The sequence below is a fragment of the Gobius niger genome (assembly GCF_951799975.1).
Source record: "Gobius niger genome assembly, chromosome: 16".
Taxonomy (NCBI): Eukaryota; Metazoa; Chordata; class Actinopteri; order Gobiiformes; family Gobiidae; genus Gobius; species Gobius niger.
The window spans coordinates 13,793,271-13,815,836 of record NC_136867.1 but is presented as its reverse complement, the minus strand read 5'-3'; the positions used below and the strand labels follow the sequence as shown (position 1 = coordinate 13,815,836).

General features: G+C 43.0%; 3 protein-coding genes across 5 annotated transcripts; all 3 read left to right on the top strand.

Moving 5' to 3' along the window:
• On the top strand, nt 1-4,962 carry LOC306975498 (alcohol dehydrogenase 1-like). 2 transcript variants are annotated; one of them, XM_079573054.1, is made up of 9 exons: nt 1-86; nt 858-959; nt 1,096-1,237; nt 2,145-2,232; nt 2,305-2,530; nt 3,211-3,465; nt 3,549-3,681; nt 3,762-3,900; nt 4,659-4,962. In XM_079573054.1, the coding sequence occupies exons 1-9, from the start codon at nt 69-71 to the stop codon at nt 4,690-4,692; spliced, it is 1,137 nt and encodes a 378-aa protein (XP_079429180.1). In that variant the 5' UTR covers nt 1-68; the 3' UTR covers nt 4,693-4,962. The 2 variants fall into 2 exon arrangements, with proteins under 2 accessions (XP_079429180.1, XP_079429179.1); XM_079573053.1 differs by having other exon boundaries at nt 2,305-2,524; nt 3,205-3,465; nt 4,659-4,960.
• Nucleotides 4,963-5,472: 510 nt separating this feature from the next.
• On the top strand, nt 5,473-22,522 carry LOC306975496 (alcohol dehydrogenase 1-like). Of its 2 annotated transcripts, none has more exons than XM_079573051.1 (9): nt 5,473-5,617; nt 20,261-20,362; nt 20,446-20,587; nt 20,667-20,754; nt 20,831-21,050; nt 21,437-21,697; nt 21,770-21,902; nt 21,978-22,116; nt 22,360-22,522. In XM_079573051.1, the coding sequence occupies exons 1-9, from the start codon at nt 5,600-5,602 to the stop codon at nt 22,391-22,393; spliced, it is 1,137 nt and encodes a 378-aa protein (XP_079429177.1). In that variant the 5' UTR covers nt 5,473-5,599; the 3' UTR covers nt 22,394-22,522. The 2 variants fall into 2 exon arrangements, with proteins under 2 accessions (XP_079429177.1, XP_079429176.1); XM_079573050.1 differs by lacking the exons at nt 20,261-20,362; nt 20,446-20,587; nt 20,667-20,754; ... (3 more) ...; nt 21,978-22,116; nt 22,360-22,522 and adding exons at nt 5,824-5,925; nt 6,012-6,153; nt 6,223-6,310; ... (3 more) ...; nt 7,800-7,938; nt 8,047-8,255 and having other exon boundaries at nt 5,527-5,617.
• On the top strand, nt 16,444-19,072 carry LOC306975497 (alcohol dehydrogenase 1-like). The gene is made up of 9 exons (XM_079573052.1): nt 16,444-16,503; nt 16,733-16,834; nt 16,921-17,062; nt 17,132-17,219; nt 17,311-17,530; nt 18,092-18,352; nt 18,489-18,621; nt 18,693-18,831; nt 18,940-19,072. Exons 1-9 carry the CDS (start codon nt 16,486-16,488, stop codon nt 18,977-18,979), a joined length of 1,143 nt encoding a protein of 380 aa, XP_079429178.1. The 5' UTR covers nt 16,444-16,485; the 3' UTR covers nt 18,980-19,072.
• Nucleotides 22,523-22,566: the final 44 nt, after the last annotated feature.

Sequence of the window (22,566 nt, the reverse complement as noted above, 5' to 3'; positions counted from 1 at the left end):
TCCCCTTCTGCTTTTCCTCGTGTCCAAGCTTCTCGTCCGTGTCTGCGACGCTCACCTTTGCTGCAACAATGAGCACTGTTGGCAAGGTAGGACAACCATTGTGACCACGGCATTCCATATGAGTTTTACCGTGTTTATTAACAGCACAATAGTGTTTATGATTGAACTAAGAATGTTTAATATAAGGCTACTCAGTGTCAACCGTTTCTACCCACTCAATTTCACATTCAGTGCATTATTAATGTGACAGTATTGCTATAACTTTCCCAAAAAATTTAAAAACACCTCCTGGATATTTTTGACCAGGCAACAAAGTAAAAAATATTATAATTGTATATACAGGATCATGTTTAATGTGTAACCAAATTGCTTTTGTTTTGTCGACAATGTTCTTCCTTCTAAAAAGTTTCCCCTTAAATGCCCTCACTGTTTTCGAAACACTAAGTTCTTGGTCACAGTTTGTATTGGCAGAGAGCCACTATGCTTAAGCCAAGATCACGTCCAGAACTTTGGCTTGAGTTTTATCGCTTTAACACAAACCATTCCCAAACTGTTACTCCAGACACCAATAAGGTGCACTCCTTCTGCACTCCGAAATCAGGAAGGAGAGGAAGAAGGAACAAACTTACGAAAGATTTTCTACATCATAATTGTTTCATTTTGTTAACTCTGTAGCATTTTACATTTGTTTAGTGGAGCACCAACTGTGTGCATATGTCGTCCAGTAATGTCCATAGCCGCTTTTAAATTATGAATTCCATGCCAAAATGTTAATCAAAAAATGTATTTGTATTGATATTGTATCTTAATCCAATAATTCCGATATGCCGATACGCCCTGAGATTCTTGTTCTTTAGGTCATCAAGTGTAAGGCAGCAGTGGCCTGGGCTCCCAACCAGCCCTTAGTGATCGAAGAGATCGAAGTAGCCCCTCCCCAGGCCAATGAAGTCCGTATTAAGGTGGGAATGAGAAACACAATGAACTTTATTTCCATGCTGTATTTCTTCACTTGTATTATTCTTTCATTTTTCCATTTTCCATTTCTAAAACAAATCCAGACTTGTGAACTATCTAACCAAATTCTGGCCTCTGCAGATCGTAGCGACCGGAGTGTGCCACACGGACCTATACCACCTGTTTGAGGGCATGAACAAAAAGGGATTCCCTGTGGTCCTGGGACACGAGGGCGCAGGAATCGTGGAGAGTGTGGGGCCTGGAGTCACCGAATTCCAGCCAGGTTTTTTGAACAAAGTCCATAGACTATAAATTCTGCCAGTTTTTGAAATAATAATCAGCCAGAGTTTATTTGTGGCTGTATGAATGGAGAATCAAAGGTGTGTCTCTAGGACAAAGTATGAACAAACTTGTTTCCCTCAGGGCTACATTAGGTTTTTCCACACTTGAATAATAATATGCACAGTCCCTACCAAATAAACCAACCAACTGTCCTGCCGGGGATTGAACCCGAGGACCTTTCAAATGCTAACAGCTGCGCCCCCAGCCTTCATTATAAACAACAAAACAGAAGCTATAATGTAAAGCTTTCTTTATGTCAGTGAGAATAGTGGTGACGGTCATCTCTTTTGCCAAAGTGTCAAAGTTTGTGATGGTTATTCTCAGAACTGATCTGAGGTGTTGGCCAGGCTTAATGCTAATTGGGTTAAACAGGTCACATGTGGTCCAGGGGAGGGCCAGGGGTAGCACAGACGATCCTTGGCCACTCTTCATCATCAACATAGCAGCAATTGCTAGCACAAACGGATTCAATTAAATTCCATCAGCTTTATTGTCAAGTCTACTACATGTAAATGCAGATAATCAAAATGTTGTTTTACTCAATCCATTGTTGCAAAAAGGCAGTAGCAGAGGAAGGAGAGAGACGAAACTGTCCTTCAGTCAGTCGGACCTGTCAATGACTGAAGCTCTGCAGTCTTTTCCCCAGAAGGCAGGACTGAAGATGCTGTGAGATGGGAGTGGGATCTCCCTCTGTCCACTCTCATTGTTTAGCCAACAAATGTGTGCAGGTTTATCACAATTATGAAAATGAAAAGCTTCAAATCTTTAAGACATGGGGTGATGCAAAATGCAAACTAGACGCATAGGGTCAGGGGTCTCCTGCATTTCATTCTGTACCTTGTTTGTAGGTGACAAGGTGATCCCGCTATTTGTTGCCCAGTGTCGTGAGTGCCGATTCTGCAAAAGTCCCAAGACCAACCAATGTGAAAAAGGATGGTGCGTCACATTTGATTTCTAAATGGAAATGTTCTTTTATCGTTTTCCGACGTCAAACACTCATATTCCCAGGGCGAACAAGGACTACGATGTGATGTCAGACGCTGAAAGCAGGTTCACCTGCAGGGGTCAGAAGGTTCTGCAGTTCATGGGCACCAGCACTTTCTCCGAGTACACAGTGGTTGAGCAGCTGTGTGTAGCAAAGATCGATCCTGCTGCTCCTCTGGACAAAGTTTGTCTCTTGGGCTGTGGGATCTGCACTGGTTATGGAGCAGCAGTTAATACAGCAAAGGTGCATGTAAAAATAATTCTAATATTTTTTAGCCCGTAGCAGTACCATTAAAGGGAGGAGGCGTCATTTAAAAATGTTACACTATGTATTTTCCTCCCCCCACATTCTCCAGCAATGTCCTAATGTGTAGAATGAGCCCAGAACTATTCACCAGCCGCTAAAATCCTACACTGTCACTCAAAAAGTTGGTACTTTAGCCCAAAACTATCTCCATAGTCATGTATGAGCTTCAAGGGATATTTTAGGATTTTTGACATAGGGCCTCATTTCCTAGTTATCCAGAGTGTTGTTGATTTTTAGATCACAGACATTTATATGGGTAGTCTGATGTTATAAATGATTTGCCTCAGGTGCACTTTGCTTGGGTCAGACTGATTTTAATGCAGGCTACTAGTTACCATAGACATGCTAATTTTGTATAGAATATATGTATAACATTTTACCACATTCAAAAAATGTGCTTTACACTTTTTCTTCTACTTTAATCTTTAATTTTCTTTTTTTTTTTTACTAAATTTAGCTTAAATTTGCCTTTACACTTAAGAGCTTTTAAAAGTTCAACTTGGTGCAGGGGTAAAGCTCATGGAACACAGTCTGGCTTCAACGTTGTGGGTTTGATTCTTGACAATTCAGTATCTCTTGCTTCTCTGCATATGTGCAAATTTGCCTCACATTCATAGGTGGAGGAGGGCTCCTCTTGTGCTGTGTTTGGTCTGGGAGCTGTGGGTCTGGCTGCAGTCATGGGCTGTAAGGCGGCAGGAGCCAAGAGGATCATTGCTGTGGACACCAACCCCGAGAAGTTTGACAAAGCCAAGATTTTTGGAGCGACTGACTTTGTGAACCCCAAAGATCACAGCAAACCCATCACAGAGGTCCTGAGAGAGATGACCAACGGGGGAGTGGACTTCTCCATGGAGTGTGTGGGCAACGTGGAAGTCATGGTAGGAAAGATTTTATAGATTTTTTTTAGTTTTTGAATTCTTAAAACATTTGTTATGTTATATTTTACTTTGTTTGAAACCAGCGCAGCGCATTAGAGTCCACTATCAAAGGCTGGGGGGTGAGTGTGGTGGTGGGTTGGACAAACATGCATGACTTTTCCGCTCGCCCCATCACCCTGATCTCCGGGCGCACCTGGAAGGGCTCTTTCTTTGGAGGTCAAACCCAAATAAATCCCTTGTTGTGCCTCGTGCGCTAATCTGGAAGAGTAATTGAATGTGTTCTGACTGGCCTGTAGGTTTTAAGAGCAAGGACGGGGTGCCTCTGATGGTGAAGGCCTACCTGAACAACAAGGTGAAGGTGGATGAGTTCATCACACACAACATGAGTCTGGATCAAGTCAACGATGCTATTGAGCTGATGAAGCACGGGAAATGGTAAAATGACAGTTACAAGCATGCACACAAGCTTTTGCCTGAACATTCACAGCTGGATAAAACTCACTATTGTTAGAGGTGGTTCGAAACAATGTAATGTGGTTTGGAGGATCTGTTCTTTAGACTTTAGAAGACAGTATTGTTGAAAATGTATTAGTTTTACTCCTTTACATTTCTAGAAAGTCTCCAAAGTGAAATGTATAAATTGTCTTTGTGTTTCTCCCATTTTAAAAGCCTTATTGTATGATGCACACTCTAGACTAGAACGTGGCAGTGTGTAGATGAAGGATGAATGTTTGTCCCAGTTCTGTTGCCATAGAGGTCAAGGTTTATTAATATAGCACATTTTTTTAAAAAAGAGTACTGCCCCAAAGTGCTTTCCATATTCAGTGCAAAAATACAGACACACAAAAAACATATTACTTCAACAATGTACCGAAAATAAAAACCGACACATGTGCCTCATTGCTGTAAATCGAGGAGATTTATAAACTGTATTTTTAAGTATTTTGAGTTTTATTTCTTATAAAATACCCGCACGACAGTCAGTTTACCCTGTGTCGTAACTCTATTTGAATTCAAAAAGTCAGTGCAAAAGAATTGGATTTTTACTTCCGAACCCCAGTACGTGACCAGAAGTGGGTGGGATGTTGAGCTCTATAGTAATTGTACTTTTGCTCCTGTAATGAAAACGAGTACTTTGATCACCACTGAGTATTTGTTCTGAGTATTTGTATTTGTTTGTTTCCTCTCCACAGCATCCGCACTGTCCTGGCTGTCTCTTCACAATAAGACACATCATTATATAATGGCCAGCCCTGAAACAGATGGAGAACATGATCCTCACAATGAGACATAAATGTCAAACATTCAAGATGTTTATGATTAAACATCTTGGATACGGACACATTCCTGTTTTCATTTTGTGGGGAGTCCATTTGTGTTGTAATCCTGAGCCATAAAAATAGGACTCTCTGACCTCTAATGTAACGTGCAGTGTGTTCTTGGATTGTTCTATTTCAGTGGAGAAATAGCCACACATGAACATCAAATAAAAATGCTTATACTTCCAAACATTGCTTAAAAAATTGTTTGTTGATAGATTTCGTGCAGATAAAATCTACACGAATCATTCCTCATTAAAACATGAAAAAGGTTTGGAGGGAAAACAAAGGGAAAACTAATATCATGGTAGACCCCATAACGACTACAAACCCGGAATTGCTCTCTATAGCCGAGCTTTTTTTTTTCTGAGTAACATTGCAAAGATATTCTGCCTTATTTCATCCAAAGTTTTAACTAGATCTAGAGAAGATAATTTACCGATGTGTGTTTAAATAAAAATTGTATTCTTACTATAAAATCCCATTGTGCAATAGAAACAAGCCAAAGGTGAAAAATGTGGGAGACCTCGTTCAAGATTTGTCACAGATGATTGAATCACTGCTCAGTAACTTGGGTGACTTAAGGCTAAGTCATGACCATTGACCTTTCCAGTATAGCTGAGCACACACAACAGTGTAACAATAGATGGCAGAATCATCAGACTATAACATTCACAGTTTGGGGAAGTGCCAGATGAACTCCCTCCTCCTCCTGCCCATATTTAAGCCGTGAGCCTCTTCCTTCACTTCTCTTCTTGCTGGAGCGGCCACACAGTCACAACTTTTTTTTCCCCAAGGAACCTGGAAGAAACAACATGGATACAGCTGGACAGGTAAGACATTGCATTAATATATAAAAGTATTTGTAGAAGGGCTTCTTGCAGAGCACAAACATGCAAGTCTTCACTTGTCTGCCAGTGCCATCAGCATTACCTCACAAACACACTTTACATTATGGTGTGACGTAATAGTTTGTCGATAATGTTTCATTAATGGCATGGATCATACAGAATATTCAATTAAATTAGGTTTATTCTAGGTGATTAAATGTAAGGCAGCTGTAGCCTGGGAGCCCAACAAGCCCATGGTAATTGAAGAAATTGAGGTGGCTCCACCCCAGGCCAATGAGGTCCGAGTTAAGGTAGGAATTTGTAATTCTGCATTATTGTTTTTTTTTTAATTTATAATCTGAAGTCTTACTTTGAATATTTCTGCTCGGATTTGTAGATTGTGGCGACTTCAGTGTGCCACTCAGACTTGTACCACCTGTATGAGGGGATGCACAAAGATGGCTTCCCTGTTGTCCTTGGGCATGAGGCTGCGGGGATTGTGGAGAGTGTGGGGCCTGGAGTCACTGAATTCAAGCCTGGTCTGATTTAAGCATTTAATGGTCAAATGATGCACCATTTTGACCTTAACAGATTTTTTCTTCTCACAGGTGACAAGGTGATGCCCGTGTTCCTCGCCCAGTGTCGTGAATGTGACTTTTGTAAGAGTCCGAAAACAAACCAGTGCATTAAAGCCTGGTACGTTTTCTTTGTTTTCTTTTTTTTTTAACATATCTAAATCGCATACATGAATGCATTATTTAAAAACACAGTGTTTGCGTATTTCCTCATTTGATGTAGGGCCGAGGTTCGCATTGATTGTTTGACTGGAGTTGACTCCAGGCTCAGCTGCAAAGGGAAGAAAATCCTCCTCTTTGTAGGCAATGGTACTTTTTCAGAGTACACTGTAGTTAAACAAAACCGGTTGGCCAAGATCCACCCTGACGCTCCCCTGGATAAAGTGTGTCCTCTCAGTTGTGGGATTTGCACTGGATATGGATCAGCTGTTAACATTGCCAAGGTTAGTGTGTATTGTATTACTTCTACACCGATCACGCCACAATGCAAGATTATTTTATTTTTTTTCACTTTTAAAAACAAAAAAGAGCCCAGCTGTGGTTAATTCTAGTGATTGTGTAGGAGTCTTTATTCTCCTTTGGAACAAATCTGAATCAGGCCAAGACCATGTTATCCAACCACAGAGGTTCATCAGAAGAAAGGCCTTTTGTAAGTGAGCCAAGTAGTCCAACGGTGACACTGATTCAGCTCCAGGCTCAAACAGGCTATGCCTTTTCCAAGTCAGGAATCAGTGGAAATGACCTCAGGTGACTTTAATGAAGCCACTCAAAGGAATGAGGGGGAACTTTCAAAACTGGGATCACCACTGCACTACATCAGCAGAAGTGTTTTGACTGAATATGCAGGATTTCTTATAAAAGTTTGTAAGATTAGAACAAAAGCTAAACTCAACTCCAGGTATTTGTTTTTCATAACATCAGGGCAACATACATGCTTAGAGAAAGCCCTTCATCCAGATGTGATCCAAATAATACTATATAAAATGTGAAACGTGTTTGATGATTGAAGGTGGAGGAGGGCTCCTCGTGTGCTGTGTTTGGTCTGGGAGCTGTGGGTCTGGCTGCAGTTATGGGCTGTAAGGCGGCAGGAGCCAAGAGGATCATTGCTGTGGACACAAACCCCGAGAAGTTTGACAAAGCCAAGATTTTTGGAGCGACTGACTTTGTGAACCCCAAAGATCACAGCAAACCCATCGAGGAGGTTTTGGTGGAGATGACCAACGGAGGAGTGGACTTCTCCCTGGAGTGTGTGGGGAACCCAGCAGTCGTGGTGAGTAGTTGGTATAGCAGCGAGATGTGACTTGATGCATGTACAAACTAATTCAAGCTAAATTGAGTATGTTTTCTTGTACTTTCACCTCCGATTTGGCACAGTTTGAGGGTTTTTTCTGTGTCTGGGTCCACAGGAAAGTGCCTTACACTCCACAATCCCAGCCTGGGGCGTCTGTGTGATTGTGGGCTTCAATCAGGTTAAGAAATTTTCAGCCCGAGCTGTGGACTTCACTACTGGGCGCTCAATGAAGGGGGCGCTGTTCGGAGGTTAATTTTGTTTTACTCTATTGAAAATGAAGTTACTCAGGTCTTTTTAATTGTTATATATTTGGTGCTAGGATTTAAGAGTAAGGACGGCTTGACAGAGATGGTTCAACGCTATATGGATAAGAAGATAATGGTGGAAGAGTTTATTACACACAACATGGGCCTGGATCAGATTATGGAAGCTGTAGAGCTCATGCAGAAGGCAAAATGGTAAGGCTTCAGTAGGTTTGTACGTAGACGATCGTTGTAATCCTGCATGCAGTCTTTGAGTGTATATGTACCGGTAAACACCTTTCTAAACCCTTGTTTGCTCCACAGTGTCCGGGCAGTCCTGACGCCTTCTCCACTAAAGGATTGACCAAATACAGAGTGAATCCAATATTTTTGTATGGAAATCATAGCTTTTAACTGTGACAACCTGTGTACAAGGAGGCAGCATTGTATCTCAACAAAATTAAAGTCGTGAGTCCAACCTGTGATGAGTGACCAATTTGAGTCAAGCCCGTATGATTTCTTCTGGTACCACTCAAAATAAAAAGCACCTAACTTCAACTAGTGCTGTTACTTCTTTACATGTATCACTTTATTCTGCAAAACCTACTCAGTTTAGACACATTTTCATCACATTTCAATATTGTATATGTGGCATGACGAGTGGTAGAGGTATGTTGAATTACATTGCCAGACAACGCCATCCAGTAAAACTGGAAAACATGTGCTTTAAGGCACACAGGTTCGACCCATCAGGACAGAGGCAGCATGTTCCTTTAACAGTTTAGTTTATTTCTATGTTGTACTTTTTTTATCTTTCTGTTCGTTTCATACTTTTTGTTCACGCTAGACATTTCACCATTTGTTACATTCAGTTGAACAGTTTGTACACTTTAAGTCTCTGTTGGTTCACAGTATTTTCATTTGGGTCACACTAGCTTTTCAGTTAGTACAAACAAGACAAGACAAGAAACAAGACGAAGCAAGATGAGCAAAACAAGACAGGAAAAGCAAGACAGCAGCAGATGGGTCCACCTAAAAGTAAATAAAAAGGTTAGATGTGTCAAAAACAAATGACTAAATGATAAAACATTATGTAAACATAAGAGTGAGACTGACAGAAGTCTGAGAAGTCAAGTCTGAAGTTAAGTTAAGATAAGATAATCCTTTATTGATCTCACAAAGGAGAAATTCACTTGTTACTGTCGGCGTTCAAGAAGATCACTCAGAGTTAATAAAGCTGATACAGAGGTTATTGCACATGTTACTTTACAGTCTTATTGTACAGTCTGACAGCAGTGGGGATGAAGGCTTTGCGGTAGCGCTCCGTCCTGCACTGAGGGTGTCTCAGTCTGCCACTGAGAGAGCTGCTCAGCTCTTCTACAGTCCCGTGCAGTGGGTGGGAGGTGTTGTCCATGATGGAGGTGAGCTTGGCTAACACCCTTCTGTCCCTCACCTCCCCCACAGAGTCCAGGGGGCAGCCCAGGACGGAGCTGGCCCTCTTGACCAGCTTGTTCAGTCTGTTCTTGTCCCGCTCTGTGCTGCCCGGGGCCCAGCACACAGCAGCGTAGTGGAGAGCAGAGGCTACCACAGGGTCATAAAAAGTCCTGAGCAGAGGCCTGCTCACTCCGAAGGACCTCAGTCTCCTCAGAAGGTGGAGGCGACTTTGACCCTTCTTGTACAGGGAGTTGGTGTTGTGGGACCAGTCCAGTTGATTGTTGAGGTGAACACCCAGGTACTTGAAACTGTCCACCTTCCCCTGGATGTTCAGTGGTGTGTACGGTAGTGGTTTCCTCCTGAAGTCGATCATGTTCTCCTTCGTCTTACTGATGTTCAAGCACAGGTGGTTGCGCTCACACCAGTCCACAAAGTCTATGATGACTGACCGGTACTCCAGGTCGTTCCCCTTAGACACACAGCCCACGATGGCGGAGTCGTCGGAGAACTTCTGGAGATGACAGCTGTCCGTGTTGTATGTGAAGTCCAATGTGTAGATGGTGAAGAGAAACGGTGAGAGGACGGTGCCCTGAGGGGCCCCGGTGCTGCAGACGACCACCTCAGACTCACAGCTGCGCAGCCGCACATACTGTGGTCGGTCCGTGAGGTAGTCGATGGTCCATGCAGTGAGATGTTCATCCACTCCCGCGTCCTCCAGCTTCCCCCGCAGCAGCGCCGGCCTGATGGTGTTGAAGGCACTGGAGAAGTCAAAGAACATGACCCTCACAGCGTTCCCGGCGTGCTCCAGGTGCGTGAGCGCCCGCTCCGACAGGTAGATGACAGCGTCCTCTACTCCGATGTTGGGTCTGTAAGCAAACTGCAGCGGGTCAACGGTGGGGCTCACCACAGAGCGGAGGTGGGTGAGGATGAGCCGCTCAATCTTCTTGATCAGGTGGTAGGTCAGGGCATGTGGCCTGTAGTGGGCCGGTTCCCTGGCGTGTGCTGTTTTAGGAACCGGGATCAGACAGGAGGTCTTCCACAGGACGGGGACCTTCTCCAGGCTGAGGCTCAGGTTGTAGATGCGGCTGAGGACCTCGGAGAGCTGGTCTGCACAGGTCCTCAGCAGCCTGGGACTGATGCCATCTGGTCCCTCAGCTCTCTCCTCACCTGGTCCGGTGTGATGGAGAGGGGGGAGTGAGGGGGGGACTGGTGTGGGGGTGGACTGCCGGGGGTGGGGCAGGTGCAAGAGGAAGTCCGTATGGTGGGGGCTAGAGGCAGGTGAAGGTGGTCGGGGGAGGGGGGCAGTGTCCACTGGGCTGGAGACTTGTGAAGAGGAGGGAGTGGGGGGAGAATCAAACCGGTTGAAATGTTCGTTGAATTCATCCGCCCCACGCTGGTCTCCATCAGCTGTCCCTCTGGCACTCTGTCCAAAACCGGAGATGTTCTTCAGTCCCCTCCACACGTCCCGTGTGTTACCCTGCGCCAGCTTCTGCTCCAGCTTCTCGCCATAGTCCTTCTTGGCCTTCCTGATCCTCCACTGGAGTTTATGCTGGACTCTCCTCTGCTCCTCTCTGTCCCCTGAGTTGAAAGCCCTTTTCTTTTGGTTCAGGAGGGCTTTAAGTTCAGGGGTCACCCAGGGGTGGTTGTTGGAGAAACACCGTACCTTCCGGGTTGGTACAGTGTTTTCCACACAGAAGTTGATGTAGTCTGTGATGCAGTGGGTCAGGCCGTCGATGTCATCTCCATGAGAGCTGCAGATCATGTTCCAGTCTGTGGTCTGGAAACAGTCCCTAAGTCTCTCTTCAGCCTCTTCACTCCACACTTTCACAGACCTCTTCTGTGCTGGCTCCCTTCGCACCTTGGGTGTGTATTCCGGCCGCAGTAGGACGAGATTGTGGTCTGAGCGTCCGAGTGGGGGGAGGGGGGCAGAGGTCTAAGCGCCCTTCACGTTAGCATACAGAAGGTCCAGGGTCTTATTGTTCCTTGTGTGGCACTTAATATACTGCGTGAGTGTGGGGATAGTGGCGGAAAGAGAGGCGTGATTAAAGTCACCGGTGATGAGCAGCAGGGCGCGGGGATGACGCATCTGGGTCTGGGTCACGGTACTGCGGATGCGCTCACAGGTTGCGGCGGCATCAGCCGAGGGAGGGATGTACAAGCACAACACGACCATGTGTGAAAACTCCCTCGGTAGATACCTAGGCCTCATGCTGACGACGATCATCTCCAGGTCCCGGGTGCATATCTGTTCTTTCACGTGCGCGTGGCCGGGGTGGCACCATCTCTCATTCACAAACACAGCTACTCCCCCGCCCTTCTTCTTTCCGCTCCCCTCCACACACCGGTCTGCGCCCGCGAGTTTAAATCCGTCCAGGGAAACCACAGAGTCTGGTATATTCTCGTTTAGCCACGTCTCCGTAAAGCACATCAGTCCGCATTCCCAATAAGCCCTCTGATGTCGGGTTAGTGCGGCCAGTTCCTCGGTCTTGTTCGAGATGGAGCGCACATTACCCAGGATCACTGAGGGTAGCCATCCTCTCCTCTTGCGTCCACCTCTACAACCTCTGCGTTTCCTACGTATCTCGGCGGGGATCACCGGCCTCTCCACATGCATGAGAGCTGAGTCCTTGAGTCCAAAGAGCTGCTCCCGCGAATAAACAAGGGGACCGCGTGTGTCACCGTGGCAACAAGAACAACAAGAAGTCCTCTTAGAGCAGGGGTGTCCAAACTTTGTTCATGGGGGGCCACATATTGGAGCGTACACGGGGTAAAGGGCCATGGGTCGGTAGTTAGTTCCATGAAACCTTCGACTAGCAGAGGTTTAAATTGTGCCTCATGCCTTTATTTACGCTTAAAACCTTAATGCCAGCTCTGTATTACAATAAAATGCTAGTTGCTAGGCTAGAAATGTGTAGAATTATTACATATTAAATAAAAAGGACCATCTCTGATAATGTGAACCGATTCAGCAAGAAGCCCGAGGGCCACCAAAAATTGGTCTGAGGGCCACATTTGGCCCGCGGGCCGCACTTTGGACACCCCTGTCTTAGAGGCTCAATCCGAAACCATCAAATTGTAGCCTCTAAGCACTAACACTAGCAACTAACTCCTTAACCTTTCATGGGGTCAACTGTTAGATCTCTATGCAGTTAGGGAACTAGACCTTCAGCAGCATTTGAACAATCCGTCCGTCCTTAAACAGGGGAAAGGAAAGTGACATCACCAACAGCTGCTTTTCTTCTTCTTTAAAGTTATTGGTGGAGTGCAGGTCAAACAAAAGTGCATGTCGCCCCCTAGTGTACAGTGTCCAACAACAACATAGTGTCCAAACAAAGACATTTAAGGAGAAAAATAAATCCAAATGATCCATACATTTCCCTTTAGTGTTATTTTATTTCAACAGCTGTTTCATAAAGCTACATTATGCAAATGATCCATGTGGCTTAAGTTTCTACTAAATGAAAACAAAAGCATTTAATCCGTTTCCTGAGTTTACTCTTTAACACTGACATGTGACTGAGCGGTGGGGACGACAACATGGATTTATCACTTTTATAAAGTTTGGCTTGTGCATCTCTGTATACATTTTCCCATAGGGGCCAACTGAGCCTGGTACAAAGGTTAACATACCAAGATGATTACAACAACACTTCAGTGCACAATGTTAGTTTTCATGAAAATTATACAATTAAATCAGTTTTCCCATTACACAATGTAAATATAGTAGAATCTTTCATCATAAATGTTTTAAAGGGACTATACGGAGTTTAAAAATGTTAAAATTATGTATTTTCCTCCCCTACATGTTCCAACAATGTCCTAATGTGTAGAATGAGCCCAGACCTGTTCACCACAGCTGCCTCTAAAATCCTGCACTGTCACTCAAAACGGTGTTAATTCGGTCCGAAGTGCCGTCATTCACAAGCTTAATATAGAAGGTGCAGTTACACGTATGACCTGAGGTGGCAGTAGTGAGTATAAAATGGCGAACTTGTATCTAGCCCTTTTAAATTTGTTTTAAAAGTAAATGTTTACCCATGCTGACAAATGCTAAGGCTAATGTAAGAGTCCACATTAAAGCAAATTTAATTTGAAATAATAGTAATAATAAAGAAAATGAAAACCATTGATTGACTGCGGAATTAATTCTGCAGTCAATCAATTAGTTGTTACGTCAGGTTGTGCAACTGCAAAAAAAATGTGTCATAGAGGCTCCCACAATGGAAAGTAAAGGCCCCATGCTTACCAAAAACATGTACATTAGGTGAATCCTCCAGCCAGGTGATACTGACCATTAGCCTAGCTCCACATATGCGCTTTATTACAAACATGAGGTCGTTGACTCATCACTGCATCCTTTATGCCCGGGTGGGCTGGTCATCTTTGTCATTTTGTAGATTGAAACATTGGTATCTTTTGATTTATAAATGTATTGCTGGACTTGTCCCTCCGTATCTGCAGCAGCTCACTGAGCTGAGGAGCAACAGCAGCTATAGCCTGCGCTCTCAGGACCTTCTCTTGCTCTCTGTGCCCAGAGTGCAAACAGAACTAGGTAAAAAGGCCTTTAGATTTGCTGCTCCGCATTCTTGGAATGAGCTACAGAAGGAGTTTCAGTTAAAAGACCTTATATCACTATTGAAAAATCTAGAAACAAAGTCTTTTACATGTACAGTAGCTGTTTTATCTGAGTGTATTATCTTGATTTAAACTTTAAATTATGCAATGTATTTTGTGATTATGTGTGTAAAATTGTAACTTGTATGTAAATGAGTTTTATCCTGGATAAATAAAGGACAAATAAATAAAAAATATGGAAATGGGTCCTCTGACAAATAATATCTCTTACCTCGCTTCAATATGAGTCTGGATAAGGTCAACGATGCTATTGAGCCGATGAAGCACAGGAAATGGTCAAATGCACACAAAGAATTTTGCATACTCACACCTGGACAAAGTCCCACCCTGAAAAAGAAAGAAACTATACTGATTATTATGTAGTAAAATGTCAAATTCTGAATTCCATGAAAGCTTTTGCCTGAACATTCACAGCTGGATAAAACTAACTATTGACAGAGGTGCTTCATAACAATGTAATGTGGTTTTGAGGATCTGTTCTTTAGACTTTAGAAGACAGTATTGTTGAAAACTTATTCGTTTTACTCATTCCTATAAAGACTACAAAGTGAAACGTATACATTATCTTTGTGTTTCTCCCATTTAAAAGCCTTATGGTATGATGCACACGCGAGAACAGAAAGTGGCAGTGTGCTGATGAAGGATGAATGTCCCAGTTTTGTTGCCATACAGGTGGTACATTTGGGCGCTTTGACGACGCAAAGTTATTATTCACAATACGTATATAAACTGATTTGTTTTAGCAAATACCAAAGTCGTTTTATCTGAATTAAAGTTTGATTGGGCAACTTGTATTGCACTAATATTTGACCAAGAGCTCAACAGTCCAGCCCACTCCTGCTCACGTGATGGGCTCCGGAAGTAAAAATCCCATTCATATTTACTAGTGTGACCTTATGGTAAGTAGGGTAAAAATAATAAATACACTTTAAATTTAGAAATAATAGCACAAGGGACAGTATGTTGTAAAAAAATAAAATAAAAATCTTTATTTTGACAATAAAATATTTTGTTGATTTAAAACCTTGATTTCTTTCATGCTTTCACTTTCACTCAAACTTCAAATACATTTAACATAAAGAGTAACCGGGGATAAAGCGGCATTCTTCCAAGAACACATTGGTCAGGGCCTAGATAAAGCCCCCTGGTAGCGGATGAAAGGGCCAACGCAATGCCCAGTATGTACATCGTTACCCGTCTTTGTTGTTTGGACCATGGTTTGGACGGGAGGCACATGAGAGCCAAGCAGCACAAAGGCGGCCCGCACGCCCACACAAGAAGCCTACGAGAGCGCTGGGTTAATCGATGCGTAAGACAAGTTTATGAATGAACCATGGATACTACTCACCACGGAGATCGCCACCCGACGTTTAAGCCACAGGCTTAAGGTTATGAAAGAATGGAATTTTTACTTGATGTAGAGCTGTTGGATCTTGTTTTCGTTCATGATGGCAGAGGGGGATAAACTGTTCAAGTTGCGGGAGGTATGGGTCTATAAGGATCATAGCCTCCTGCCTTGGGGGAGGGGGGTGAATAGTCCATGTAGGGTGAGAAGGGTCAGCTGTGATCCGATTGACTCTGGGTTCTGGAGTTGTACAGGTCCTGGTTAGATGGGAGCTCACAGCCAATCACCTTCTCAGCAGCACGCACAATGCGCTGCAGTTGATGCTTGTCCTGGTCTGCAGTGCCGGGGTACCACACGGTGATGGAGGAGTTGAGACTGGACTCGATGAGTGTCCTGTAGAAGTGCACCAGCATTTTGGTCGGCAGCTTAAGTTTCCTGCAGGAAGAACATCCTCTGCTGGGCCTTCTTAATGAAGGGAGCTGATGGTTGGCTCCCATTTGAGGTCCTGGGTGATGGTGGTGTCCTCAGGGGGTACGCGAGGACAACACTGCCCCAAAATACTCACATAATCACAATTATGTTCAGCAACATGTGGAGAACAAGATCTTCACAATGAGACAGATATGTCAAACATTCAAAGAAGCAATAAAAGTTGGACACATTACTGTTTTCATTGTGTGGGGAATCCATTTGTGTTGTCATCCTGAGCCTTAAAATGCAACAGTCTGACCGCTAATGGAACGTTCATCCGTACAGAGTGTTCTTGAACTTTGATATTTCAGTGGCTAAATTGCCACATATAAACATCAAATAAAAACGCATATACGTCTTTTCTGTTGGTAAAGATAAAATCTACACTAATCATTCCTCATTAAAACATAACAAAAAAGCTTCTTTGTTTTGCTTTACATGTTCAAGTACTGGCCGCTTATTTTGTTCTGAGTAACATTGAAAAGAAATTCTGCCTTTTTTCATCCCAAGTGCTAACTAGATTTAGAGAAGATAATTTACCAATGAGTGTTTAAACAAAATTGTGCAATATAAACAAGCCAAAGGTGAAAAATGTGGGAGACCTCGTTTAAGATTTGTCACAGATGATTGAATCACTACTCAATAACTTGGGTGACCTTAGGCTAAGCCATGACCATTGACTAGTTGAGCTGAGCACACAGTGTAACAATAGATGGCAGAATCATTAGACTATGATATTCACAGTTTTGGGAAGTGCCAGATGAACTCCCTCCTTCCTCTGCTGCCAATATTTAAACCGTGAGCCTCTTCCTTCACTTCTCTACCTGCTGGAGCGGCCACACAGTCACAACTTTTCCCCCAAGGAACCTGGAGACAACATGGACACAGCTGGAAAGGTCAGACATTGCATGAACACTATATAAAACTTTGATTATGTAGTATGCCTTCATGCAGAGCGTAAACATGCAAGTCTTCACTTGTCTGCCAGTGCCAAAAATAATCCACTATTCAACCACATTCTCACAAACACACTTTACATTATGGTGTGACGTAAAAGTTTGTCGATAATGTTTCATTAATGGCATGGATCATACAGAATATTCAATTAAATTAGGTTTATTCTAGGTAATTAAATGTAAGGCAGCTGTAGCCTGGGAGCCCAACAAGCCCATGGTAATTGAAGAAATTGAGGTGGCTCCACCCCAGGCCAATGAGGTCCGAGTTAAGGTAGGAATTTGTAATTCTGCATTATTGTTTTTTTTTAAATTTATAATCTGAAGTCTTACTTTGAATATTTCTGCTCGGATTTGTAGATTGTGGCGACTTCAGTGTGCCACTCAGACTTGTACCACCTGTATGAGGGGATGCACAAAGATGGCTTCCCTGTTGTCCTTGGGCATGAGGCTGCGGGGATTGTGGAGAGTGTGGGGCCTGGAGTCACTGAATTCAAGCCTGGTCTGATTTAACCATTTAATGGTCAAATGATGCACCATTTTGACCTTAACAGATTTTTTCTTCTCACAGGTGACAAGGTGATGCCCGTGTTCCTCGCCCAGTGTCGTGAATGTGACTTTTGTAAGAGTCCGAAAACAAACCAGTGCATTAAAACCTGGTATGTTTTTTTGGAGGGGCTATATTTAAATCGCATACACAAATATATTATTTAAAAACACAGTGTTTGCGTATTTCCTCATTTGATGTAGGACCGATGTTCGGAGGGAGTCCTTGACTGGAGTTGACTCCAGGCTCAGCTGCAAAGGGAAGAAAATCCTCCTCTTTGGAGGCAATGGTACTTTTTCAGAGTACACTGTAGTTAAACAAAACCGTTTGGCCAAGATCCACCCTGACGCTCCCCTGGATAAAGTGTGTCCTCTCGGTTGTGGGATTTTCACTGGATATGGATCAGCTGTTAACATTGCCAAGGTTAGTGTGTATTGTATTACTTCTACACCGATCACGCCACAATGCAAGATTATTTTTTTCACTTTAAAAAAAAAAGAGCCCAGCTGTGGTTAATTCTAGTGATTGTGTAGGAGTCTTTATTCTCCTTTGGAACAAATCTGAATCAGGCCAAGACCATGTTATCCAACCACAGAGGTTCATCAGAAGAAGAAAGGCCTTTTGTAAGTGAGCCAAGTAGTCCAACGGTGACACTGATTCAGCTCCAGGCTCAAACAGGCTATGCCTTTTCCAAGTCAGGAATCAGTGGAAATGACCTCAGGTGACTTTAATGAAGCCACTCAAAGGAATGAGGGGGAACTTTCAAAACTGGGATCACCACTGCACTACATCAGCAGAAGTGTTTTGACTGAATATGCAGGATTTCTTATAAAAGTTTGTAAGATTAGAACAAAAGCTAAACTCAACTCCAGGTATTTGTTTTTCATAACATCAGGGCAACGTACATGCTTAAGAGAAAGCCCTTCATCCAGATGTGATCCAAATAATACTATATAAAATGTGAAAAGTGTTTGATGATTGAAGGTGGAGGAGGGCTCCTCGTGTGCTGTGTTTGGTCTGGGAGCTGTGGGTCTGGCTGCAGTTATGGGCTGTAAGGCGGCAGGAGCCAAGAGGATCATTGCTGTGGACACAAACCCTGAGAAGTTTGACAAAGCCAAGATTTTTGGAGCGACTGACTTTGTGAACCCCAAAGATCACAGCAAACCCATCGAGGAGGTTTTGGTGGAGATGACCAATGGAGGAGTGGACTTCTCTCTGGAGTGTGTGGGGAACCCAGCAGTCGTGGTGAGTAGTTGGTATAGCAGCGAGATGTGACTTGATGCATGTACAAACTAATTCAAGCTAAATTGAGTATGTTTTCTTGTACTTTCACCTCCGATTTGGCACAGTTTGAGGGTTTTTTCTGTGTCTGGGTCCACAGGAAAGTGCCTTACACTCCACAATCCAAGCCTGGGGCGTCTGTGTGATTGTGGGCGTCGATCAGTTTAAGAAATTTTCAGCCCGATCTGTGGACTTCACTACTGGGCGCTCAATGAAGGGGGCGCTGCTCGGAGGTTAATTTTGTTTTACTCTATTGAAAATGAAGTTATTCAGGTCTTTTTAATTGTTATATATTTGGTGCTAGGATTTAAGAGTAAGGACGGCTTGACAGAGATGGTTCAACGCTATATGGATAAGAAGATAATGGTGGAAGAGTTTATTACACACAACATGGGCCTGGATCAGATTATGGAAGCTGTAGATCTCATGCAGAAGGCAAAATGGTAAGGCTTCAGTAGGTTTGTACGTAGACGATCGTTGTAATCCTGCATGCAGTGTTTGAGTGTATATGTACCGGCAAACACCTTTCTAAACCCTTGTTTCCTCCACAGTGTCCGGGTAGTCCTGACGCCTTCTCCACTAAAGGTTTGACCAAATACAGAGTGAATCCAATATTTTTGTATGGAAATCATAGCTTTTAACCGTGACAACCTGTGTACAAGGAGGCAGCATTGTATCTCAACAAAATTAAAGTCGTGAGTCCAACCTGTGATGAGTGACCAATTTGAGTCAAAGCCCGTACATTGTGTTCTGGCACCACTCAATAAACACCTAAATTCAACTAGTGCTGTTGCCCTGTTGTCACTCACTGTTCGCATCGAAGGATGGGTCAAATGCAGAGGACAGATTTCCTTACGGGGACAATAAAGTCTAACTTAACCTTAACCATCCCTGCAGTCGCTGGGTCACTAGATGGTCAAATATGCACTAACGTTATTTAAGCATAAAAAGTTCCATAATGCACCTTTTTAATGCTTTAGTTAAAATGTTACTAGAAATTAACCCTTACATTTCATCAACCTATATGAATAGGTGCGTTGTCTGTGGTGGGTCCCCCGCATATGTAGTTGACTGCATATGCAATACACCCGTTTTACAGTTTGTATAACTACTACAACGTATAGTTCAGACTTCATTCATATTAAGTTAAGCAGGTAGTGCAATAAATATTTCCTCTTTCTTTGCCCATTAACTGTCCTCGACATGTAAAGTATATAGAATTCTTCAGTCCCAAACGATGAGAACCAAGTAGGGGAGGGTTTGGGTGCCCTTTTGAGAGTGTTTTGTTAAATAAATCCAGTATTGTGTCAACGCTGTGTCGGTAGTCAGTCAACATGGAGCACAAATTAATACTTTACCCACATCTTATCTTCGACCATGAAATTGTCAGTGGTCACGTGGTTGGAGCAAGGCCAGGTGAACTTCTGTCGTCTTCTGCTGCCTATCGTCTATTTGCCCATAAACCTTTTCCTGGTTTGTCTCTTTGCTGGAGTTAAAGCCACACAGCCTTCTCCAACCTGCATTCAGGGCATTTAAAATCAACATGGACACAGCTGGAAAGGTTTGACTCCTCTTTCTGTTCTTTACAGGCTGAAATAACTACACAGTCAAAGTTATTTATGTCTATATAGTAAAAACAATTGACTACAACATTTGAGACTACAAATTGCATATTTTGATGTAAAAACTCGCTGTTAACGCTAAACAAATCATTACTTTCAAATAGTTCAAACATTGCATGCAATTGAAATGAAATGCTTGAATTTAAGAGTCTTATGTTTTAAACACTAAATGTGGCTGTGAGACCTCTAGTGTTGAAACAGATGTACTGTGGATACATCTGAACAGTGGACCATTTTATCTGTTCTAAAGGTGATTAAATGTAAGGCAGCTGTAGCCTGGGAGCCCAACAAGCCTATGGTAATTGAAGAAATTGAGGTGGCTCCTCCCCAGGCCAACGAGGTTCGTGTTAAGGTGAGAAACTGCTCTTTTTTTTTTCTAATTTATGCTTTTATATACATTTTTTGATATTTAATTAATTTATTACTGATTTATAGATTGTGGCAACTGCAGTATGCCACACAGACCTGTACCATCTGTATGAGGGGATGCATAAAGATGGCTTCCCTGTTGTCCTTGGGCATGAGGCCGCAGGGATTGTGGAGAGTGTGGGGCCTGGAGTCACTGAATTCAACCCTGGTCTGATTTATTTATCAAACAAATACTGCGACTTTGACCTCGGATGAATTTTAGTTTCATTCCCCACATGATCTTTCAGGTGACAAGGTGATCCCCCTGTTTATCGCACAGTGCCGTGAATGTCACTTCTGCAAGAGTTCCAAGACTAACCAGTGTGTAAAAGCCTGGTAAGTATTTACAGTTGAGACCGATGCATAAATACATTAAACACATTATAATTGCAGATTTCCTCATTCATTATAGGACTGAGGTCCGCATGGATGCCATGTCCCCTTTAGACTCCAGACTCAGCTGCAAAGGGAAGAAAATCTATCAGTTTTCAGGCACCAGTACTTTTTCTGAGTACACTGTGGTTCGACAAATTAACTTGGCCAAGATTCACCCTGACGCTCCCCTGGATAAAGTGTGTCTCATCGGCTGTGGGATTTGCACTGGATATGGATCAGCTGTTAACACAGCTAAGGTTAATACACCCCTTTAACTATTTCATTGGGTCAGAAAAGTATAGACTATTCTAATGTATATATTTATCTCTCGTTATTCACTATTTGTACACAATGTACTGAGTTCTGATCACCCATCATCTAATGCTGTATTGCGCCAACATAGATCAGTCCCCTAATTGACAAGGCCTTGTTGCCTTATGATCAATGCTTAGAGTAACTGAACTCTAACATTTTGTATATAGAGGCAATGACGAGATGACCGAGATAAAATGATATATTACCAAAATCCATGGATGGCATTGGCACATTTAATCAATAATAATTGTTTTTTATTTCATGTGCTGTATTTATCCCTTATGCTTATAATGTGGCCTTATAAGAGTAATATTGTACATTTTTGTAGGTGGAGGAGGGCTCCTCGTGTGCTGTGTTTGGTCTGGGAGCTGTGGGTCTGGCTGCAGTTATGGGCTGCAAGGCAGCAGGAGCCAAGAGGATCATTGCTGTGGACACCAACCCCGAGAAGTTTGACAAAGCCAAGATTTTTGGAGCGACTGACTTTGTGAACCCCAAAGATCACAGCAAACCCATCGAGGAGGTTTTGGTGGAGATGACCAACGGAGGAGTGGACTTCTCCCTGGAGTGTGTGGGGAACGCAGCAGTCGTGGTGAGTAGTTACAGTGAGGAAAATTCTGTATAATTAAAATGAATAATAAAGTGAAACTTTCTGGGTCTACAGGAAAGTGCTCTACACTCTACAGTCCCGGCCTGGGGCGTCAGTGTAATCGTGGGCTACAGTTTGATTCAGAAGTTTTCTGCCCGACCTGGGGACCTCATCCCTGGACGCACATGGAAGGGGGCGCTGTTTGGGGGTAACTAATTAGAACTTAGTGATTATGGTACAGATGAGATTCTTATAAATGTGTCCTTTTGTGTATTGTTTTCAGGATTTAAGAGTAAGGATGGCGTGGCAGAGATGGTTCAACGCTACATGGATAAGAAGATAATGGTGGACGAGTTCATTACACACAATATGGGCCTGGATCAGATTATGGAAGCTGTAGATCTCATGAGGAAGGCAAAATGGTGAGTGTACTTCCTTCAATATTTACTACAGTGTTTTGCTTTACGTCCGCAAACTAACATGTCAGTTAACAAGCAATTGATCCCTACTAGGGGACAATCCACCTCATTACTTTAATACTACAGAATACACTAATGTGCAATTTCCATCTAGATAAGTTTATTCACAGTGCTTTTTGAGACAGTACTGGGAATGAAAGGATTCAGAATCACTGCTACAGCATCTTCCTTTGTGTTTTCTCACAGTGTTCGAGCCGTCCTGAAGACCTCTCCACAATAGGACCATGTAACTGACCTGTCACTAAGTCTATCAAGAGGTTTCCTTTTATTTGAAAATGACAAGTATGTTCGAAATAGACTACTTCATTGACTAGTTGTTGTTAGAATATGCTTCTGTCCCCTTACAGAGCAGATGTATACGTATATTATGTTAATCTATTAAATTTGAATTTG